This window comes from Nyctibius grandis, chromosome 9 (assembly GCF_013368605.1).
Source record: "Nyctibius grandis isolate bNycGra1 chromosome 9, bNycGra1.pri, whole genome shotgun sequence".
NCBI lineage: Eukaryota > Metazoa > Chordata > Aves > Nyctibiiformes > Nyctibiidae > Nyctibius > Nyctibius grandis.
In genome coordinates this window covers 8,425,776-8,448,468 of record NC_090666.1, presented here as the reverse complement: position 1 = coordinate 8,448,468, position 22,693 = coordinate 8,425,776, and the positions used below count along the sequence as shown (strand labels likewise).

General features: G+C 38.4%; 1 protein-coding gene across 1 annotated transcript in view; it reads left to right on the top strand.

The window, feature by feature from the left end:
- ALS2 (alsin Rho guanine nucleotide exchange factor ALS2) overlaps positions 1 to 22,693 on the top strand; it is a 42,600-nt gene that overhangs the window by 13,158 nt on the left and 6,749 nt on the right. Inside the window, 23 exon segments of the mRNA XM_068407567.1 lie at positions 113 to 281; positions 724 to 820; positions 1,226 to 1,303; positions 2,248 to 2,424; positions 4,156 to 4,327; positions 4,726 to 4,906; positions 6,659 to 6,724; positions 9,283 to 9,445; positions 10,241 to 10,372; positions 10,609 to 10,737; positions 11,107 to 11,177; positions 11,548 to 11,614; positions 11,891 to 12,093; positions 12,237 to 12,302; positions 14,111 to 14,209; positions 14,806 to 14,970; positions 17,301 to 17,412; positions 17,716 to 17,793; positions 17,904 to 18,037; positions 20,155 to 20,322; positions 20,589 to 20,706; positions 21,269 to 21,426; positions 22,149 to 22,271. Coding sequence (XP_068263668.1) covers positions 113 to 281; positions 724 to 820; positions 1,226 to 1,303; positions 2,248 to 2,424; positions 4,156 to 4,327; positions 4,726 to 4,906; positions 6,659 to 6,724; positions 9,283 to 9,445; positions 10,241 to 10,372; positions 10,609 to 10,737; positions 11,107 to 11,177; positions 11,548 to 11,614; positions 11,891 to 12,093; positions 12,237 to 12,302; positions 14,111 to 14,209; positions 14,806 to 14,970; positions 17,301 to 17,412; positions 17,716 to 17,793; positions 17,904 to 18,037; positions 20,155 to 20,322; positions 20,589 to 20,706; positions 21,269 to 21,426; positions 22,149 to 22,271 — 2,926 coding nt within the window.

The following is a 22,693-nucleotide window of genomic DNA, read 5'->3' as shown; positions in this document are numbered from 1 at the left end:
AGAAGTGTTGATTGATTATCTCAAATGATACTGTTACTGTGTAACACACAGTCTGAGTGATATATTTACCTAAAATGATGAGCAATTTTTCTGTCTCTTGGCCTGTTTTCAGTTTCTCCTAGGCTGTTACGGAAGGTAGGGCGGGCAAAAATGAGGACTGTAGCTCTGACTCCAACCTACAGTGGTGAGGCTGATGCTCTTTTACCCTCTCTAAGAACGGAGGTGTGGAGCTGGGGAAAGGGGAAGGAAGGACAGCTGGGACATGGTGATGTTCTGCCAAGGTGAGATTTCTTTGATAAATGTTTTTTTAGTAGGTCACTAGGAAATTTTACGTATTCAACTTTCTCACATTCTCAAATTCGGTCAACTGCCTGGCATTGTGTTCTTGTTCTTTTGTGTTGTGACCTAAGTTCCCCCAAGTAACATATTTTATTCTGTGTTGTTACTGAGTATCAATCAATTATGACTTTTCCCATTGTAATGACTAGGAGTTTTGGTGATATTTTGACTTTGTCCAAACTGGGGTGAGGTTTATCATCAACTTTCACCTCTCATGACCTTTTTGACTAAGCTGGTTTATTGCCAAAAGACTCCATGTATGTTTGTTTTCTCTAATTGGTTTTTGGGGAAAAAATAAAAGTTGGAATTTATTTTTGTCTTAAGAATACTTCTGATAATCTTTTTTTTCTTCCCCCCCATCCCCTGGGTTCTGGGGCTTGACAGGCTTCAGCCACTATGTGTGAAAAGCCTAGATGGTAAAGAAGTGATTCACCTCTCTGCTGGTGGCCATCATTCCTTAGCACTCACTGCCAAATCCCAGGTACAAGTGGTTGTTATAATTTATTGCTTATCTATGACATAATTATCAGGTCTGCTTTCTAGTGTTTTGTTTCTTTTGCTTCTAAACTTTTTGTTTCCGTTTGTGGAAGGCAACTTGGAAGCAGTGTGGAATTTTAGTTCTATTTCTGCCAAAGTTCTGCCTGTACTACCAACATTGTGTTTAAAGATCGCAATGACTTGATTTGGTGCATTCCATTTCTCAATGTGAGAAGACAATTTGAGAATATAGGAAGACAGTGGAAATTAGGGAGATGCTTCTTGGTACATGAATCTTAATACCCTTGACTTGTGTGTGTTTGCATACTTGATGTGTTGTACTACTAAAATGCAGTATATGTCCATGTATATAAACTTACATTCTCATGTTCAGCTATGTTTCTTACAGGTGTATTCATGGGGCAGTAACATCTCTGGCCAGCTTGGTCACTTGAACTCCCCAACAACAGTCCCTCGTCTCGCAAAGGTACTTTGTTTTCTGTATTTTTCTTCTTTCAGTTTAGGGTCTCTTCTTCTACAAGTGAGTGCAAAGTAATTGCTAAAAACTGACCTTGTTTATCTATCTGTGTGCTATATACTAATAGAGCCCTTGATTTCTTTGGCTTATACTGTGAATACAATCCCTAGATGAGCTTGTGAAAATCTACCCAAGAAATCCTTTACAACAGACTTCCACTGTTTTTTGACCACATTGAGGTTCTAAAACTGAGAAATGTGACTGGTTGTATCTTCTTATCAAATTTCACTTCTACCTTATATTTGGTTTCTCTGGTATCCAGTGCTGAAACTTTTAAATACCTTGGAACACTGTTTTTATTCTAAACATTCTTCTAGCATTTTAGCTTTGCTAGACCATGACCGTATTTGTTGTTCATTTCTGTATTTCCAGAGCTGTTTTGGCAGTGTTCTTCCTGTTTTGAACTTTCCATCACATGGAGTCAATAGTCAGCTAACGATTTTTGGGTTAGACCAGACCCTTGCCTATGTTTTCTGGTGCTTGTCTTAGTGGAAAACTAGATGCAGAATTTTCCTGCTTAGGCCTTATGCAAATTAATGTACAGCATGTTAACTGTCCCACATTGATAGATTTCCCAGTTAATTGTAGAGGGGAGAATAGTGTCCTGACTTTAATGAAGATCACCTGATGCCCATTTAAAAATAAAACTGATTTATAATTTAAAGGCAAAAAATCAGCCATTAGGAAGAAGACTGGAAAGAAAAATAATTTTCAGTATACATGCAAGAAACATTTGTTATGAGACACTGAAGTTGAAAAATTACTGGTTATTGCAATACTTTTTCTTGGCGGGTGTATAATGTGCATGTGTGGCTAGAAGAGTTAAGTACCCTCCTCTTCTTCCAGCTTCAGGTGATGATTTCTAATGCCTTTTCCTTCCTTGTGAATTTCAGGTGTGTGGTAATGGTGTTTGGAGTACAGCAGCAGGACTAGATTATTCCCTCTTCTTAGCAGATGAGGAAGACTTCCAACCTGGATTATATTATAGTGGCCAGGAGACAACAACAGAAAATAATTTGTATGAAAATAGCTGTACTAAGAGTCCAGTTTTGTTACTGTCCTGTAGTAAGGTGAGTGGTTATTTCCTTTAAGTTAGTGCAAATCATACTGATGCTTTTTGGAAATAGCACGGTGCTGGTTGTTCAACTAGCTTTAAGGGTGTCAAGTCAAGTAACTGGTTCCTAGCAGTCAAAGAACAGCTTATGGAGGGCAGAGAGGAGGCCTAATTAGTGTTGTTCTCTACCCTGCCTGTTTCTTGGTCTTTCCTTCTGTTTGAGGGACAAGTAGGTGTTTCCAGTGTGTCTAATCTATTTCCTTCCATGTGTGCATGTTGCAGAAGCGTACCCTTACATTGTGCTCTGTTCTCACCCCAGTCTTCATGTGTTTATTCTTCACTGGTATTGCTCTTCGTTTTCCTGTTGTTTCTCAAGTGTTTGAGGCCACTGCCTGCTCTGTTCCATTCTGCTCCTATGCATCTTGTTTGTGAGTGGGCAGAAGGTCCCCCAAGTTCTGCACCATCTCCTTCCCTCCCCCTCCCTTTCTCATCAGTGTGAAGGGGCAACTGAGCAAAGGCACCAAAATGTGCATTTACCCGTTTATGGGAGAGAGGAGGTGCAATTTTCTTCATCAAGCTGAATCTCATATCTGCCTTGGCAGGAGGTGGGGAAGTGTGTACTCTGACTGCCTGTCCTCTTCCAAGGTGTTGGTATGATTTCAGACCAACCTGAATTTAAGTAACAAAAAGGAGATGGTGAGGGTAGAAAGCAGCTTTTTGTCTCAGTTCTTCTGAGTCTCATTGCTGCTTCCCCAGATTGAGCAGAATAGCAGATGGAGAGGGTTTTTGAGGAGGGACAGGGATTTAGACACTGGGTCCATGCATATGCACGTGCATGTGTGTGCATGCATGTGCACACATGTATGTGCACGCAGACACGCACACACTTGTATTCCTTCTATAAGATTGTTGCTAGCTGTTCCCTTTTCTTTTGTAGGGTGACTTGTAGGCTCTTGCATATCAGAACTGGCCTGTGGGTTGCTTGTTGAACAACTCTGGCTCGGTGTTTCTAAGGAATGCTCTATTTAACAACAAAGGAAATAAAAGCAGAGCTCAAACACTGGATTACTGTATGGCATTGCATGGGAATCAGAAGTAGTGAGGAGCCACAAGGCACAGTGGCACTTGTGCTGACCTTAGAGAAGAATTTTTCTTCCAACTACTGTAGAAAGCAAACAACTACTAATGCCTATACTAATACAACTTGCGGTGTTAGTGTAGTTATTAGTATTAGTCCAGTTTATTGATAGTGTAATATTACTATTATCAATAAATTGACATCTTTCAGGTCCAGAAAGGACTATAGTTCAGAGCACAGTCATAATATTAAAGCTTTGTTATTCCCACTTCCTAATTAATGGGAGAAATAGCTGATGTAATGATACTATTTAATATCCACGTTATTGATACAAGCATGAAGTATATTGCAGTTCTAAAAGTGACTAAACTTAAGGTCACTGTCTCTTAAACATGGAATTCACCTTAAAAGATGGTCTATTTATTGTCTTTTAGACTCTGTCAGCACCAGGAAAATGAACAGCATTGACTATAAATGTTTCTCTTAGTTTTATCATTCTTGTATTAAGCCAGTATTGAATTGATTGTTTGTCACTGTATGTAATTAATACTTATTGTCACTTAGTGTTCCTAAAGATATGCTTTATTCTGCATCGGCCTATTTTTAAATTGTAGTGTAAAAAGGAAAATATTAAAGCTGCTGTTTTTTCTTTTCTTTTTCATCTTTCAGATAGGGTACATAAGCAATGTGATAGCTGGTGGTGACAACTGTTTGGTCTTAGTAGACAAAAACGTAATGGGATATATTGCCAGTTTGCATGAGTTGGCTTCTACTGAGAGAAGGTTTTATTTCAAACTGAGTGAGATCAAATCTCAGGTTCTTAGACCTCTTTTAGGTTTAGGTAAGAACTTATTTTAATATTTTCTTTGATATTATTTCCCCTACGTTCCACAACAAATTTCTTTATGCAAAATTTTAAAATAATTATATATTTTTAAGATAAAGCTAAGGTCTTACTCTTCTCCCCTGTTCAGATGAACTGGTGAAATATAGCTGCATTTTGACATCTGCATTATGTTATCGGTATTTGCACTTTTTCTGACTGTTTCGCCTGAAATGACATAATTATTTGAGCTGTATTTAGTCTGACTAAAACTGTTGAATTCCTGATTCTGGATAATGTAGCCATAAGGTGAAATTGCCAGTAAAACATCTAAACAGCACCTTCTGGTAATTGTCTTTATTAATGGGTGCTGCTCTTTCATAAGGTAAGCTAAATTGCTTTCTGGTCTGTTACAGATAATTTGGGCAATGCAAATACAATCCAGTTGTTGCAGGAAATGGCAAGCAGGTTCAGCAAGCTGTGCTATCTCATCGGTCAACATGGAGCTTCTTTAAGTAGCTTTCTTCATGGAGTAAAAGAAGCCAGGAGCTTGGCCATCCTGAAGCATTCCAGTCTCTTTTTGGATAGTTACACTGAGCAAGTATTCCATTCCCTCTCATCTTGAGTCTCTGCAGGCTTTATCTACTGACTACAACAAGCCCTGAGTTAGGGGAAAGTAGATCAAGGAAAGCCACATAAGTAACTGTTGTGCAAATTGTATTCTTGCAATTTAAAATGTATGGAGAGTTTTACCCAAACTAATTCATTTTGTAGTGAGCTATATATTTCAGTCTTCACCAGTGGAGCACACTGGGTGGCTTCAGCTTCCCTAATGTAAAACTCTACGTACAAACTCCTCTTTGGTTGCTGCATATAGAGCTGTTAAAAAGTGACATGTTTGTTACTTAATAGTAAGGATCTTGTAATATAACGTAACAGAGTTACCATGGCTAGGCTACTAAGTAAAGCTACCATTGGGGGCTTATTGCAGTCACAAAATGCCTTTTCAGTAGCATTAACTAAAAATTGTCTCCCAGAAGAGTAATTCTTCTGTCCTGATAACTGCTAAATAGGCAGTTTGCCTGTTGCCCAAAAGGCAGAGCTGCTTTAGTGCTCAGAATTAAGTCTGAATTATCCTGGTTATTATTTTTATTAGCTTAATGCTTTGGGGAGAGTAAGTCTATGGAGTCAAGCTGTTTGCTGTCTTTCTCCTCAATAACTTTTGTAGTTGCTGGATAATTTCATCCAAATGTAGCAGAAGTCTCATCATACTTAATACCTATAGGCTTTTGTGAAAAACACTCGCTTGACAGAGGGGAGAATCTAAAAATGTCCTCTCTGAATGTAGCCGTGGTTACCAGACATACAAAAACCTCTAAGGGAACAAAATTTCGAGATCATCAACTTCAGTTGTTATGCAGTAGCATTTTCAATGTGCAGCTAGTTGCACTTCTTTCTAACACAAGCACAAGTTAGCACTTCCACTGGTCAGTGATAAACTTACGCTCTATCACCCTAAAAGATGCTTTCTTCTCCGTTTATCAAATGGGTTGTTCATAATTATAAATATGTATTTTCTCCCTTTCTTACTTAGTCTTTGACTTCAGTTTTTCTTGTAATCTGGATTTCCAGAATTGCTTCTCGTTACTCAGATTAGAAGGGTTTCTTAGTTTCTTCTTCCTCCCTGTCAAAGACTGAGATACCTAATTCCTGTTCTCGTTGTTACTGCCTGTCTACTGCTCTCCCCCTTTGCTTTCTAATGCTTTACACATTTTTCTGTGTATAGCATCAGAACCTATGCATGCTCCTCAGCATAGTGCCTTGAGCATCTTCCAAGGATCCATCAGGCAACATAAGTATTATCTGTTAGTTGGACTAAACTGAGACCTCTTCCCTTGGAGAAAGGTGGTTTTTTTAAATGCTTTTCTTTTTTGGTAAGGGAGAAGTGAAAGGTAGAATGTTGAATAGCAGGAAAAGAGAAATTCCCATCTTGAAATTTCCATCTTGAATATAATTAGAAGCTAGCAGTATTAAACTGTTGAAACAGATGGCCTATTCTGTGCATGCCCAAATTTGGGGCAAACAAAAAAAAAATTCAAGTTTTGATTGCAAAGTAAGCCTTCTCCACTGTGCTAATGGCAGCAGAAATGTGGAATAGGAGCGGATGTTCTATCATCCATGTGGAAAATGAATACTAAGTGTTCCAGTAACACTGTTTCACTGTTTAATATTTTTTCAATTACTTGTATAGTAAAAGACATTACAGATCTCTGTTGGAAATTACAACAGTTGCTATTTCCAGGGATGTTCTTATTTTGTAACTGAAGCTCTCTTTCTTCCCCATCTTAGGTATTGTACTTCAGTAACAAACTTCCTCGTAATGGGAGGATTTATGCTCCTTGCAAAGCCAGCAATGTAAGCAAACCTTTACTATTTTCTGGAGTTTTTCATCAACTAACAAAGAACTGTGCTTTGAAGAAGCATGTGTGTATGTGTGTAGTAATGAGCATGCAAAGACTGGGTCTCAGCTTGCTTGAGTATACTAATTCCTTTTCCATCAGATGAAGAAAAAGTTACTTCCTCTCAACTGTGATGAGTTTAGGTTAAAATGCTGCTGAATTAGTTCATCTTGAAGGTGGAGAAAGGAGGAAAAAAGCATAAATTATTGTAAATTCCTTGAAAGAAATGTAAATTTCAGAAAATTATTTTTTTGAAAGCTTAGTCTTGAGGTTAAATTTTCATCATCTATTCAGTGTTTGTTAGTATTTTCTTCTTTCAGTTGTTGCTGTCAAGAAAATACAGAATAGCAAACTTTTTTTAAGAATTAGTACGAGGTGATAACGTGAATTCACTTTCGCTTGAATTCTTTACGTTTATGGAAGTGCTTTAAAATGATGCAAAAATAACATTTCTGCACATGTATCTTCTCTGCCTTTCAAGGTTGCTTTACTCTATTTCACGCATAGATGCTCTTAAATGTGAGGAAGGAATTGTACCTTAAGGCCTGAGACAATATATTTGAAGTTTATAGATCATGAAGTAAAACTCTTTTTCTCAGTTCAACAGTATTTTTGTCTAGGAAATAAAGTAACGGCACTGCATCTTTCACTCTAGTGCTGTGAAGAAGTTGTCGCAATGAGGGTATTTTTTAACTTGTCTGAGGAATTGCCAGCTTTCCTTCCTTCCCAAATTCTGTAATCTGGGAATAATTCTGTTACAGCTGTTTATGGAGCACTTTGAATGTAGTGTAAATGATGGTATTGGAAGTTCTCTGAAGCACCAGGGTTTCTAATGCGAAGAATCTCCTGCACCTGAGGACCAGTGCCAAAGACTAAATGCAAAATCTCACTGCAGAGAGACACTGAGAATCTTTCTGCATTGGTCAAGATTTTTAGGGTGACTTACAGGAAATCTTAGTTCAAGTATAAGCTTATTTATAATTAGTACTGAAAAGCTTTGGATGCTGGAATTACTTATACTGAATTCTTCACATCAGTCATCACTGTCAGGTGTCACAGCTTCTCCTGCAGCCAGGGTCTCATCAGATGAATAACACTTTTTCAGGTTCTGAAGCTTCAGGGAGGAGATGTCTTAGAAGTTTTGTCCTGCTACTTGCAAAGGGAAGTCAAGAGTATCTTTGCTGATAATGATGAATTTCCCTGCCTCCCCAAGGGATACTGTCTTAAGTCAATGGTTAATGCTATCAACCTGTCTTTTATGGATATTCTGCAATATGAATGCATTAGAAGTAGTCCCAACTTTAAAAAAGTGCTAGCTTCAATAGAAGTCTCCATTGTTGGCAGGTTTTTGAGCATTTCCTCTGAAAGAGCAGACAAGCTATACTCAGTGTTATGAATCTGTTATTATTTGACACTTTTCTACAGAGAGACCTCCATGTGAGGATCTTGAAGCCCTTTAAAAATGCAAGCCATCCAGATGGTTAGATGTAAAATTAGGAAATATGGTCTTCTCTCTAAAGAAGACTTTATTCCCAAGGCTTGTTGATCAAGAGAGTTCCTAAATATCATTAGCAGACCTAGACAAGGTATGTTATTTTGATGTGTGAAATGGCATCTTACTAATCACGTAGAATTCTTAGGGACCCTGCTGTGCAATTCTCTGATCTGTTTCACTGTCCCTGGGGCCTGCTTTCTCAGCCTCACCTGATTTCTTGCAGCTTGTGGTTTAAATGCTTCCCAGCTGGATGTGTTTTAATGCAGTTGTTCCATATGTGCCAGCACATGTGTGCACACAGATACAGTGAAGGAGAGGGAAAATTAGGTTTGTTTTCCTTTTAATGAAGAAATCCTGGTTTTGTGTGCTAATGCATTGTCTTCAGAATCATTTCCCTCTTCTTCTCTGAACTAGATTAGTTCTCCCTCTTGGAAATCAGACTGAGGATTGAACAGATTTCCTGCCTTTCTTTGAGGTAGGATGTAATTTTTCTAGTTAGGGGAAAAACTGGTCAGTTGCCTTGAACAGCAGGGGTGGGGAAGAGGTTACTTGGGTATATTTAGGGAAGTGCACTGGAGCAAAGTTAAGATTCTTTCAGGCCTTCTTGTATGAATCAACAGTGTTAGAAACTTACTACTCTTAACAGTAATGGGGAAGTCATTCCACCTGTTAGCTCTTTTACTAATCAAGTGTTAAAGGGGAAAAAGGCAATTAGTTACTCTCCAAGCGGGGCAACTTAGTCAACTTCTTCAACCAGTTTAATGACTGAGCATGTGAGAGTAGAAGTAAAAAAAGTCTTGTGTTGCAGTTGTTAGAGCTACAGGTCTGTATTACTGTACTTCCTTAAACTAAATTGGGAATAGATTAATAAGCAGCATGCATTTGCCTTTATAATTTTTATTGGCTTATGATAACCCAAAAAGGGGCATTCGGAGCTCATTTATATAGAACATCACTGATGCCTTGCTGTCTTTTTTTCTTCTCTCCTCCCTCTGTTCCCCAATGGTTCCATCATTTAGAGACTTCTTGAGCAAAAACCAGGAGCTGTTACAGAAACTGTCTGAGAAGAATGAGGAAAACCTCCAGCTAGTGGAAGTTCTGAATGCTCTGTTTTTCATGCCATTTGGACGACTTCATAATTACGCTAGAACTTTGCTAAAGCTTGCCACGTGTTTTGAAGTGGTAAGCTGGCTTTGTTATCTATATCTGAATAAATATACACATGAAACTTACGGCTCGGAAGTAACTGTGTGAAGCAAATGCCAGGTAATTAGAAATAGCTTAGTCCTCAGAGAAGCTACCTGGGACTTGTATTTGCTGCAGGGAAGATCAGGCACATTTATTTGCGCAGCCTTACACTACACCTGCACAGATCACATGACAGGCAGAAGCTTGTTACCCTGCCAGAACTTGTTTGTGTGCCTGAGTGCTTAATTGCAAATATAGTGTTTTGATGTTTGCCTGTTGCTTTTCAGTTCCATCTGGCATCGTTACTGTAGCTATCCTTGGCTGTAATACTAGACTAAAAATACTACGTATATATTAGGTAGACTTTTACCACCCATTTAGATGTATATAATTGCATTCTTTTGAAATAAAAGATGACTAAACAGGAACAATAACTACTTGTACGTTTATCCCAATATAGTCATTTAAAGTATTACTCCTGCAATTACTAGCACTGCTTCTGCTACAGCTTGTTAAGCTGCAAGAAGGTAGATCATGTAATTGTATATTACTTATTCTCCTCTCAACATACATGGAACTTTTGTGATTTTAAAAACTGCTAGCACACCAACAGAATGTATGACCAAGAAAATAACTTAGCCCCCACTGTTACTTTATTAACCAGACCAACTGTCATCATGCATTTGGTGCTGATTTAATAAAAGGAGCGGTTGCATTGCAGCTTTGTTAGTGTTGTTGGCACAGGTATTCAGAAACACTCTCAAGTCTGTCTTACCTTGTACCCTATAGGCATCTCCAGAATACCAGAAGCTACAGGATTCTAGTTCTTGTTATGAGAGCCTTGCTGTCCATCTTAGCAGGAAAAGGAAAGAAGCAGAATACACACTTGGCTTCTGGAAGACCTTTCCTGGGAAAATGACGGTATAATGACAATTGCCAGTCCCTTAGCAGCTTGAATCTCTTGCTGTTAGCGTTATACCCTGTGTCTATTACTGATGCTACTGTCCCAGTTACACTTCTTTTTTCTAATTTGTGTTGCTGTAGTGCTCAACTTTAGAAAGGTTGGGCCTTTATTATGAAAGACAAATAACACTGACCTTAAGTCACAATCAGTGAGAAGTAAGCTTCTGTAATTTTGTTTTTAACACTACCTGTAGGATTCCTTGCGGAAGCCAGAGCGTCGTTTAATCTGTGAAAGCAGCAATCGGGCGTTGTCCCTACAGCATGCTGGAAGATTCTCTGTAAACTGGTTCATCCTCTTCAACGATGCTCTGGTACATGCTCAGGTAAGCCATCTTGTATCCAGGAACAAAACTTTTCTCTGCTTCAAACAACATAACATATTTTTCATATAGTGAAGATAAGTTCTTGCACCGTTCACTGCAATGTTGCTTCAACACTTAAAAGGTTTTTTTTAGTGTTCACAAATAAATTTGAAATAATGTACTGTGTTTTTTTTTTTAATGTTTGATTGCTGTTGCCCTCTGGCTGGCATGGTTTCTGTTGTCTGTTTCTCAGAGCAAGGTGCATATAAGGAGCCTGTAATGCTCAGTTTTCCTTAGTCCTCAAAGAAAGGAAAAAAACTGTTCAGAAAAATCATGGGGCAGGGGTAATGGATCAGTACCCAGTGAAGTTTCCCTTCTCCTTGCCTACAGTTCTCAACACACCATATTTTTCCCTTGTCCACACTGTGGGTAGAAGCTCTTTCAGAAGAAGCTGGTAATGTGTGAGTATTCTTGCTTGTGATGCTGAAATACTCTGGTATCTTGGGAGGGTGGGTGAGCGTTTTGTAACCAGTTATTGTAAACTAGGAGTGGAATAGGCTGGATGCAATCATGTCTGCCCCTCTTTCTTGTTTCAGAAAACTTACTGTATTTCTATGTCTTAGAAAAAAGTTGTATAAACATCAGAAAGAACAAGGTAGTCAAGAGGAAAGCGAGTAGTCTTTCCTGCTGCTTCTTTTCACTCCTGACTTAATATTAAAGTGAATGCTAGCTGGGGTGGGGGAGGGAAGATACAATATTCATGCTCTAAGAAACTTTGCCTTTTTCAGGATGAAAATTCAATAGTTTAAAATAGTTTTCCCCCCCATGTAGGAACGGATTGAAGATCACAACACCAGAAGAACAGTTTGTTCTTGTTTCTTCAACACCACAGGAAAAGGTGGGCATATCTACAAATTTTGCATGGCTTCAGTGCTATGAACGAGTTTTTCTCTCCTACTCTGAAACCAAAGAGGGAGAAGTATTGCCTAAGTATTCACCGAGAATGAAGTCTTCCAACCACTTGGTATGCAGGCTGACTGTACGCTGTGCTTGACTGTAGCAGTGCTCCAATGTACAACACTGTACTGAGGAGCGCAAAGGAGGTTATTGTGGTTGCTGTAAAGGTGAGATTCAATGCAAAGATGTTACTGTGATGAAACACTTTCTGTTTCAGACCAAGTGGCTGAGAGCAATAAGTCAAGCAGTGGATCAGGCCCTTAAAGGGACTTCTGACTTAATTCTCTATGGAGCTGGTGGGAATGTGCCAAGACAGGAACCTCCTATTTCTCGCAGTGCCAAATACACCTTCTATAAGGACCCTCGATTTAAGGATGCTGTTTATGATGGGAGATGGCTTTCAGGAAAACCCCATGGCAGGTAAAAGCATTTGAAAGTAACAGTTGAAAACAAAATGAGGCGGTTGCTGTGTCAATAAGTAGCCTCACTCACAGAAGTTATCTGGGAAGTGCAAAGTGAACCGATTATCTTATAAAAGTATATGGATTTGTATTTTTTTCCAGAGGGATCCTAAAGTGGGCAGATGGAAGAATGTACTCTGGGACTTTCCGGACTGGGCTGGAGGATGGGTAAGATCCTCTCACTACTTTTGGAGCCAGAGGGCAAGAAATACCTTTTGTTGTAGCAGATAATAACAAAAACCTTTTAATTAAAGGTTGTAGTGAATGTTACTGACTCAGCGTTATGTATGTTAACAAGATGTATCTACATGTTGATATATAGATAATTTCTCATTTATCCAGAGGTATGCTAGTTGTCTTCACAACAGACTCTGCAAGTGTGTGATTAAAAACTTGCTCTTTCATAAAAACTGAAACTAATTAGGGTAATCAGCTGTAGGATGGAGGAAGGAAATGTTAAAACAGCTGAGGAGAAAGAATGTGTGGGTGGGTGTAAACCCTAAGCAGAGGAAGCCAGCTGAAAAGTCTGCAGTTAACTTTCTGCTGTATAGGTAACTATTAACTTTTTGTATTGCAATATTCTTTCAAAAGTTCCAGTACTGTTTTTTTATCCTTTTAGAAGATGGAATGCATTTCATACAATTTAGTGATGCATCTTCTCTAATGTTTTCCTTGCTGTATTTCTGGTAGAGCAAGGGTTTAATAATTCAGGAAGGAGACAACAAAATCTTGAATCAAGACTTCAGGGTTTGGGTGATGAAACAAAAACCTAATGAGAGTATATGATCCTCTCATTAAGGTAACTAGTACAGAGGAGTTTGAAAATAGAATGAATGGAAGTTCTAGACTTTATCAAGTTATCTGGTGAAACAAATAAGACCACTTGAAAGTAACTTAATAATTTATTACACAGCTTTGAATTAATCTGTGGATTTCATTGCTAAGAATCTGCTTAGGGCACGATTGAGGCTAAGAGTTTAATTTCTTTCCAAAGGCATTTTTATGTGAATCTTATGAGCAGACATGTCTGCACTGGGCAGGATAAAAATATATCAGGAGTCCTATTGGCTTCCAGATGTATTTTCAAAGTATTGAGTTGGAGGAGAAATTGAAATGTGGTCTGGCTGCAGACAGCTTTTTAAAATGTGCCTTAGCTATTGGTGTAATATCAAACTGTAAAACCGGATTAGACCTTTGCTCATTTGTAACTAATGTAAGTGTAACTAACCCTGGGGATTTTAGGGTTGTTGGAGATGGAAATACTGCAAACAAATCCCCACCAGAAATAAATGGTTTGTTATTTAGCTGTAGTTGCTACGATTATCAAATGCATATATTTTAGCATGCATGCTATAGTCTTGACACAGAACAATAGTAATGTCTTGTTGGGGTAGACACGCTTTCAGGAGAACCTTCATAACTGGATTTTAATCTACTCAGAAGATTAAAATCAATAGATAAAAGTTGTATGGGTCATTCTTTTCAGGCTTACTGGAATTGTGAACAATTCTGTGCCACTGTTTGAGCATAACTGGAAGCTAGCATCTTTTTTTAAAATATTCTCTGTAGCAATATATATTCTCATCTTTCCCTGGAGTAAAGATGTGCTTGAATTATCAAGACCCGAAGAAGACAACAAAAGTAGAAGCAGTCTTAGGGTGTGAGAAGACTTGTGGCCTTTAGAAAGCTGAGAAAAATGCTGCAGTGTGGTAGAGAGGGGAATACTTACAACATGGCACAATCAAACAGGAGAAAAGCAGTACAGACTAAATTGACCTAGTGATGCTGGAATTACTGCTTTCTCTTTAAAAAAATAATAATTAAAAAAAATCCGTAACTGCTGTAGTTGGAGATGTGCTAAAAATGATACAGAGCATTCTGATTTTAGAAGGGGTCTGTGACATGTGTCTGTTTCTGTTTTTAATGAAATGTGTTAGCATTACAGCTGCTTGTGTTCCATTTCTGTGCGTTGACAGCTATGGTGAATACAGAGTGCCAAACAAAGCACTGAACAAGGATGACCATTACGTGGGGTACTGGAAGGAAGGCAAAATGTGTGGGCATGGAGTCTACAGGTAACATGTAGCACTTGTGTTGTTGTTGTTGCAGAAGGGAGAGTAGGGCTGATGCTCTGGCACACTGCTTACCAAGCCTCTGTATGTAGCTTCCTTGTTCCATTTCAGACTTGTGATTATAGTTAGCTTGGCTTGTTTTCTGCTTTGCTTTTGGTGGATTTTTCACAATGCATACTTGTACAGTGTTCTGTTATTAATATCTATTCTAATGTTGCTACCACCTTTCAATAATAGAGGATTCTTCTGAGAAATAAATATAACCTCTGATGGCCTTGCTTGTTGGGGAGAGAGTGGCTTTAAAACAACAAAGCGTCAAAAGACTTGTATTAAAGGCTCACTTTTATCCCAAATATACTTTTACTATAGTTCCTGTTTGGTGTGGCTGTAATGTAATTCCTAGAAGGAAAAAGAGAGGTTTTATCTGTTCTGGGGGGAAAAAACAAAAAAAAGGCAAACAAAAAAACACCAACCCCAACAACAAAGAAAAACTAACCAAAAAACCCCAAACCAACCAAAACACGGGGAAAAAAAAAAAACCAAACAAAACCACAACAGTGAAGTAGATTATAGGAATCTTACTCTCTTTTTCATTATAGCTATGCTACTGGTGAGGTGTATGAAGGGTGTTTTCAGGATAACATGCGTCATGGGCATGGTCTGCTACGCAGTGGGAAGCTGACCTCTTCCTCTCCAAGTATGTTCATTGGACAGTGGACAATGGATAAGAAGAGTGGTTATGGAGTTTTTGATGATATTACAAGGTAATGCTTCAGTTCCACAAATCCTTAAACACTGGTATGACGTACAATTGCAAAAGGAGTAGGAAAGGATTTGATCTGTTAGTAGCAGTAGTACCGCATGTCTATTTTTTTTTTCTTCTTTTTTATATTAGGCTTTCTGGGTTGATGATCTAAAGAATTGGGTCTAGAGACTGCTTTCTGGTGCTGCTTCTGTAGTAAATGTGGGGGTTTTTGGTTTGCTTTAGTTTTTTCTGCCTTGCTTTCTTGTCATACTCCTACCTGAAAACTAGCACCGAATATGGTATCTTATCGAGGTATCTTGTTGTGCGAGTGCTCAAAGTTTTATGAATGTCATGTGAGGAGTATTCTTTCATCTCAGGCCTATAAGACTGCGTTGTTCAGTGATCGGATATATAGGACTAGGTAAATGTCAGCTCGTGCGCAGATTTTCCATTGACTTACTCTGTCAATGCAGTAGAGGGAAGATGCTTTCTCTCAGGGCAGGTTAGTGAAATGATGGTCTCAGAAACAGAAGTGCACTCAATGGATCCTGTCTGAGCACAGATCAATATAGTCTTGTTTTTTCAGTCACCAATTTAATGCTGCTTTTTCTGAAAAAAGAGCTCTTGGTGAGAGCCCAAGAAAGCTGGTTCTGGTTTAACTGAAGTAGAAGCCCACTTAAAAAACAGAATAGTAAAAAGTCTGGAGGTGAAGGGGATGTGTGGGAGCATGTATGGGGATATTTTTCTGAAACAGCTATTGTAGCATCTCTGGGTGTTTCCTGATGTCGGTTTTGCGTCTAGTCTTGCTCAGTGGTGGTGGTTGTTCTTATATTCTAGTGTCAAGATGTCTCCACATACTTTATTTAGTCATTTGTTTACCTAGGACAAACTAAAGGGATGGCAGCTTTCCTCAGAAATCCTCTCACCTCCAGAAATTGTAAATGCAGTGGCAGTTCATGGTGGGGGAGGAGTGTGGCATTTGCTTTATATTCTGGAGTTACTCAAATATGAGGGGGCTGCCCTCATGGTCGTTTTCTTTCTGGCCTCAGGGAAGGATATGTGCATGTGTTTGTGGCCTAGGCTGCAGACACTGTTTGTAACTTGCTGTCATTATTGCAAACCAGTCATTTGAGCAAGTGGGACTTGTACTCAGTTTTGTTTCCGTCCTGGTAACTGAGTATGCTGCACCTGTCTCTTCAAGAAGTGTTCACCCACAGAGACCCCTGTAGCTGGCATGATGAATCAGACCAGCATCCTGCTAGGTTATGGGTCCAGTCAGCTGGAAGATACCCCTGATTTTAGATTAATGGCGAGACTTGCTCCCTTTGCTATGGCCATAATTTTTCCTCGATACTAGAAGGAAAATGCTCTGTAATAAGCAGAGTTCTATTAAATCAATCACTAGTTTCCCTCTAAAAGCAAACAAAAAAGTCCTTGACAAGTTAATTTTTTTTAAATTATTACTTGTATGGTGAAAACATCATGTTCTTTTTCAGAACAACTGGAAAAATAGTTTCAAAATATTTGGGACTTGCACTTAGTTTCAAACACTGTAGCCTGACCTCTGTGGGCTTACACTCACAAAAAAGTATTTTAAATAGTAGTCTGAAAGAAGCTGATGTTTACTTGTGAGCAATCTCTAATTGTCTAATAATATTTGTTATGGCATGACCTTTGTTAGGCTATTGTCCAGAAACTTTCTACAATGGGATCTTTTTCCTTACAATTTTTGTACTCTAATATCTTCAAAATGTCATGTATGATTTCGTAGGTCTCCCTCCTGTCCCCCAAGTAGAACAGCTTGGTTTCTTTCATTTATTATCCTCTCAATTTGAGTCATCTGAGTTTAGGTAAAGAAATGAAAAGCTTTGGCAAAAAGAAATGCCTAAAATAAGCTGCTTGCATCCTTTCTAAATAACTGTTAAATACATCAGGTAGATGCCTCATGAAGCCAAAGATCCCCTTTCATATGCAGCTTAAATCTTAGATAAAGCTGATCCAGATCCGCTAACAAGTTTCCCTGTTTCTTATGTGCTGCTGCTCAGGCTCCTTTGGATAGGAATTGAGCTTAACTGGGCTTCAGCATTTTTTCATACCATCAGGAACAGTTTGCTTGGATGTGGCCAATTTGTAATGTGAATTATGAAAGGAAGTTCTTTATAGTTTATTTTTATCAAAAGGGGTCTTTATTTCCATGAAGCTGCTGAAACTAGATTGACAGACCTGAAGCAAGTGCTGTATGACTCTTTTCTAGTGGCTTCTGTGATGGTCAAGTTATCACAGTAAAGTCAAAGAAAGGATATAAATGTACTACTTAGACTGTATTCTTCCTACTTCATTTTTCTTCAGAGGAGAAAAGTATATGGGAATGTGGCAAGATGATCTTTGCCAAGGCAATGGTGTTGTGGTTACTCAGTTTGGACTGTATTATGAAGGAGCCTTCAGCACCAATAAAATGATGGTGAGTTGAACACCGGACTCTGTGCTATAGTGACTTTTCCCCTAAGTGTGGTAGCTTTCTGGGGTAGATGAGTGTCTGTTAGGCTGTGTAAACCACCTGTTCTTCTAACCTTCTATTGTTCGGGCTTTTTCAACTGTCTTTATAATCTCTGCTCTGTTTCATCTAGGGCTACTTCAGAAGCTCCTTTTAAAAAAAATATTATTTGCTAAGAATTAGTAACAGGTTTTTCAGTGTATCTTTAGATCTGCAGTCTGGTCTTCTGTTATAATCACTGCTTCGTGTTCTTTATGATTCTCTTTATAGGGGACTGGAATTCTGCTTTCTGAGGATGATACAGTCTATGAGGGGGAATTTTCAGATAACTGGACTCTGAGTGGAAAGGTTGGTATTACAGTTGTCACTTATAAACTGTCACTATCTAAAAAAGTCTCTTTCCATGTCATCTGGTTCCCAACAGATTTCAGTTAAACTTTTTGTTATCTTCTCTCAAGGGAACACTGACCTTGCCAAACGGAGATTATATTGAAGGTCTCTTCAGTGGAGAATGGGGATCTGGGATAAAAATCACAGGAACCTACTTCAAACCTAGCTTGTATGAGAATGAGAAGGACAAACCTAAAGCATTGTGAGTGTTGCATAAGAAATAATTTCTCACGTGGTTCAGTAATACTTAGCAACATAACTATTGTCTTTTCTCAAAGGCCAGTTAAAAATATTTTTTCCAAAGAAACAAGTGAGATTTTGAAAACATTTTTCCTTTTTCATTCTTCTTCCCTCCTGCTTAGGAAATAAAGGAAGATAAAAATCTTCTTTATAGCTGTCTTCCTTTAATTACTACTTGAACACGTAAGTAACAGCATGAGATTACAGGATAGCCGACATGCTGCTACTGTCCTGTAGCAGTCTCAGAATTTTTTTTATTTATATCTTAACTGACTATTAGAACCTGAGTTCACAGCTGCTGATGACTTTTGAGGTACTGAGAAAGACTGGTTACATTTGAGCGATCAAGTCAATCACAGACCTCTCTGCCTTCTGCCAATTATTCTGTTGGTAAATTAATTAATGTAATGTATCACTTAATAATATCAGTGGAGGTGGTACATTTGGACAGAATTAGCTAGTTAACCACACCTCTTCCAAACAATGCATAAGAAAATAGGAGAAAAATCTGCTGAATTGCAAAAGAGAGCATTTTAACACCTTGGCAAGGATCATTTTGAAAAGTATCCATATAACCCTATTTATAGCAGATGCATTAGGTCAGTTTGCTTCATTATCTCTGGGGAAGAAAAACATGTTTCTTTAAGTCATAACTGAGGTATCTTTAAGTAGAAGAAATTTAAGTAAATTTAAAGAATTGGTGAAATTTCAGCATTTGATAGCACTGTATACTGGTTTACAATAGTAGTAATTGTACAGGATTCAATTTCTTTAAAGCATACTCTTAAATTTCAGATTAAAATGGGAAACACAACTAATGTTTTCATCTAGATGACTTCTCAGTGTGCTTCCTGAAGCATTCACTGGTAATTTCTTTTGATGGTGCTGACACCTACAACAGGATGCAAAGCTAAGCAGGCTTCCCTGCTGAACTGAACACTTGCAACCTTAGCAGCTGTCTGCTTTTTACCCCAGTAGGGAGTCTATGAATAAATGTATGTACGTATGGGTGAAGATTGCTTGTGAAATAAGGGTTTCATCTACCCTTTTCAGGCTGTCTTGAAGTTGAAAGTCTTCTGGTATAATTTGTGAAAAGGCTTAGAGCCTACTTTTTCTGCTTTGTGAAATCAGAAGCATGGGGAAATATCCGTGGTGTCAGTTCTCATCTCAAACATGGTGGAAAAATATTAATGAAAGGTCTGATGATTTCTGACACTTGATTTAAATCAAAATAGAACTGTTAACCCTGACAGCATTTATTTGCTTTATAAAAGCTTTTCAAAGCCCTAAATTTCATTATATGTCTGAGATATCTATATCTATATATAGGGAGAAAACAGTTCTTGGTTTTCCTTTGGCTGTAGAGGATCCGTGAGCATTGGCTGTCAGTGAAAAGATGCCTGAGCTGGTTTTACTCTCTACTAGCACATCCCTAACATGTCATGCGACATCATATATAGGGGCAGAAGCCAGATATCTATTCTTGGTTTTTATCTGTGTAGCTGTGCTATTGGTGCGTTCCAGGACAGTGAGGTATTTGGACATTTTTGTGTCTCTTTGCTACGTGAATGTGTCCTGAGCCTTCTGAATGAATACCAGTGGAAGATAAGCCCAGTTAAGTGCACTATGTCCTGTTTTCTTGGAAATCAAACCAGTCTCTTTTGTGTTTAAACAAACCATTTCCTAGAAGACTACAAGAAAGAGTAAGACTGACTTGTCTACTAATAAGGTTCTTAGTTGTTACCACATGTAGGTATTAAAAACATTTTAATCTTGTAATGTTACAATAGGTTACATGGATTAATGTATGTTAGTTAGCAAGGAAAAAAATTCAGGGTAAGTGTAACTTTTTGTAAGTTCTTTTTTAAAATTGTTGGAAGAAAAGACATGAATTGAATGGTAGATTCTAGGTTTATTCTTAGCGATAAACTTAGTTCACAGTAGAGACTATTAAGTATATCAGCTTTTGGCAAAATAGTATGATGCGTTAGATTGACATTAGCCATAGGTTGTTTTCGTAGCTGAACATGTTGTTTCACGACTGTTTGATTTTAACAGGCTAACTGGTCATTTTATTAGGCGGAAACTCGGGATCCTGGCAGTGCCTCCCGATGAGAAATGGAAGGCAGTATTTGAAGAATGCTGGAACCAGCTTGGTTGTGAGAGTCCAGGCCAGGGGGACAGATGGAAGGCTTGGGACAACATTGCAGTGGCCCTGACCACCAACCGACGGCAACACAAAGACAGGTCGGTTCCTAGAGAATGTCGTCAGCAAGATGAAGTATTGAGAAGGAAACTGAAATCACACTACTGTAGAAACTCTAACTGTAGAAGTTCAGTTAAAACAACAACAAATCCTAAACAAAATCAGAACTCTTAATACTCTGCACTATAAACCCTTTGGGGACATACTGATATTTAGAATTAGTTCAGTTGTTAGCTTTAGGGGTTTTTTCCTACTGTATATCTAATAAATAATCTGTACAATGTCTTTGTCCTTTTTATAACTGCAGCCCGGAATTACTGAGCCGCTCACATACTCAGACACTGGAAAGTTTGGAGTTCATTCCACAACACATTGGTGCCTTCACCCTGGAAAAATATGAAAATATAAAAAAATATTTGATAAAGGTATTGTGATGCTCATGCTCACATAGCTTGTTGGTAAAGCATGATGTCAAGCTCACTCTGTAATAGCTTTCCTTAATTCCTTCCGTATTTGCACTCTTGTAATCCAAGTTGTATTCATTCATGTTTGCTTATAACTTCCTAATTTATTGAACTAAAATCCACAACTAAGACTAAAATCACTATATACCTAATGGATACTGCATTAAAGTCAGTTTCTGCTCAGTTACTGTTTTAATTCTTATACATTGGATCCCAGCAAAGCATCTTGAAATACTTGCTGATTATTGCATGTTAATTTCGATAGTACTGGACAAATGACTTGTCCAAGTAGTAGCACAAGTTCCTGTACTGTCTTGACTCTTCTATGAGCTGTATTCAGCTAATACATAAATTTTATAATCCAAATGGCAATTTGTTAAATATAGCTCACTTTTTGATGTATTTGTAATACTTTTTTCCAAAGCCTGTTGTTGAATCTCTGACCCATCTCTCTCGAATTCCATTTTTTTTTTTTGTCTGGCATTGACCTATCTGACTGGCCAATTAATATCTTTCACCTCAGGCTTGTGATACTCCTCTCCATCCATTGGGCAAGCTGGTGGAAACACTAGTAGCTGTCTACAGAATGACCTATGTTGGAGTAGGAGCTAATCGACGATTACTGCAGGAGGCTGTAAGAGAGATAAAGTCCTACCTCAAACGCATCTTCCACTTGGTTAGGTAATGAGACTCTAATTTTCAAGTCAAACTACTGCTGAATTAATTAAAGATGTCTCATGTATTGAAACTGTCTAGTGTTTATGCAGTCCAAGTGTGCCAGTATCTTTACTCTGTTTTGGGGTTGCTTGTATTTCCTTAACCTTTTTAAGGAGTCTTGAATATTCTGTCAAAATAGAAAAAATTAGAAGCTTCACCACAGTGTATTACGTCCTACATTGTCCTTGAAAATATGGCTGTAGGAAGCTAGTCTTGAATGTGGATTTCCAGTTTAGTGTCTCTGGATATCCATGCTGTGAAAAGAGTGTTCAAAGGGTATAGAAGACTAGTGAGGATGGGGACTTGCAGTGTATTCCACTGAAGCTCTTACCAACATGGATGAGCAATGTTCCTGTGAAGTGTTTGCTTAAATTCTTGAGAGCAATTAGAGCTTTAATTGGGTCCTGCCAATCTGAAAGCAGAAATACTCCAAATTATTAACCATTAGAAGCCTTGTCGGGGGGGAAGTGCTGTCAAGGTAGGAAGGGTATCTTTGGCATTGCAGGGGTTGGCCTTCATAAGTTTTCTTCCACGTAGATGGTACTGTACATCTGTTAGCTATGCGTAGTCCACCACATATTATTTCAGCTGACTCTTCTTTCCTCTCCAGTCCTGCCTTCTAATGCTGTGAGTTGTAGAAACTCCATGAAATTAAATCATATGTAATTATGCATATTGCCATTTAGGTTCTTGTTTCCTGACCTTCCGGAAGAGGGCAGCACAATTCCATTTCTGGCAACAGAGACAAAGGGAAGGCGATCATTTTGCAGTGGGAAATCTGACTCCAGATCAGAATCTCCTGAGCCGGGGTACATAAAGGAAAAAAAAAACCTGAACTAAGGAAGGCTTCACTTTATTTCTGTTTGCAGTTTTTTCTTGCATGGGGGAAGAAAGATAAGCACATGTTTAACTGATGGATATAAGCAGATTTTTTTTTTCCCTTCGCTTCTGATAAGCAAACTTCCACATGATGATGGTTGCAATAAGCATTTAATCCCTGTTCCATGCAATGATTCTTTATTTAAGCCCAAACTTGCTTTTGTCTGTTGTGGGTAAAGAAGTTCAGGCTTGGGCCTGGGCTTCAAACTCTTTGGGATATGAGCACTGAGGGTAATGCAGGTCCAGTGCACATATACTGCATCACAAATAGCCAGTCACATGGAGCTCACCCTTGAGTCCATGATTGTCCTGTCCACAGCAGCCTCAGGAGTGGTCAAAACAAGGAAGAGGG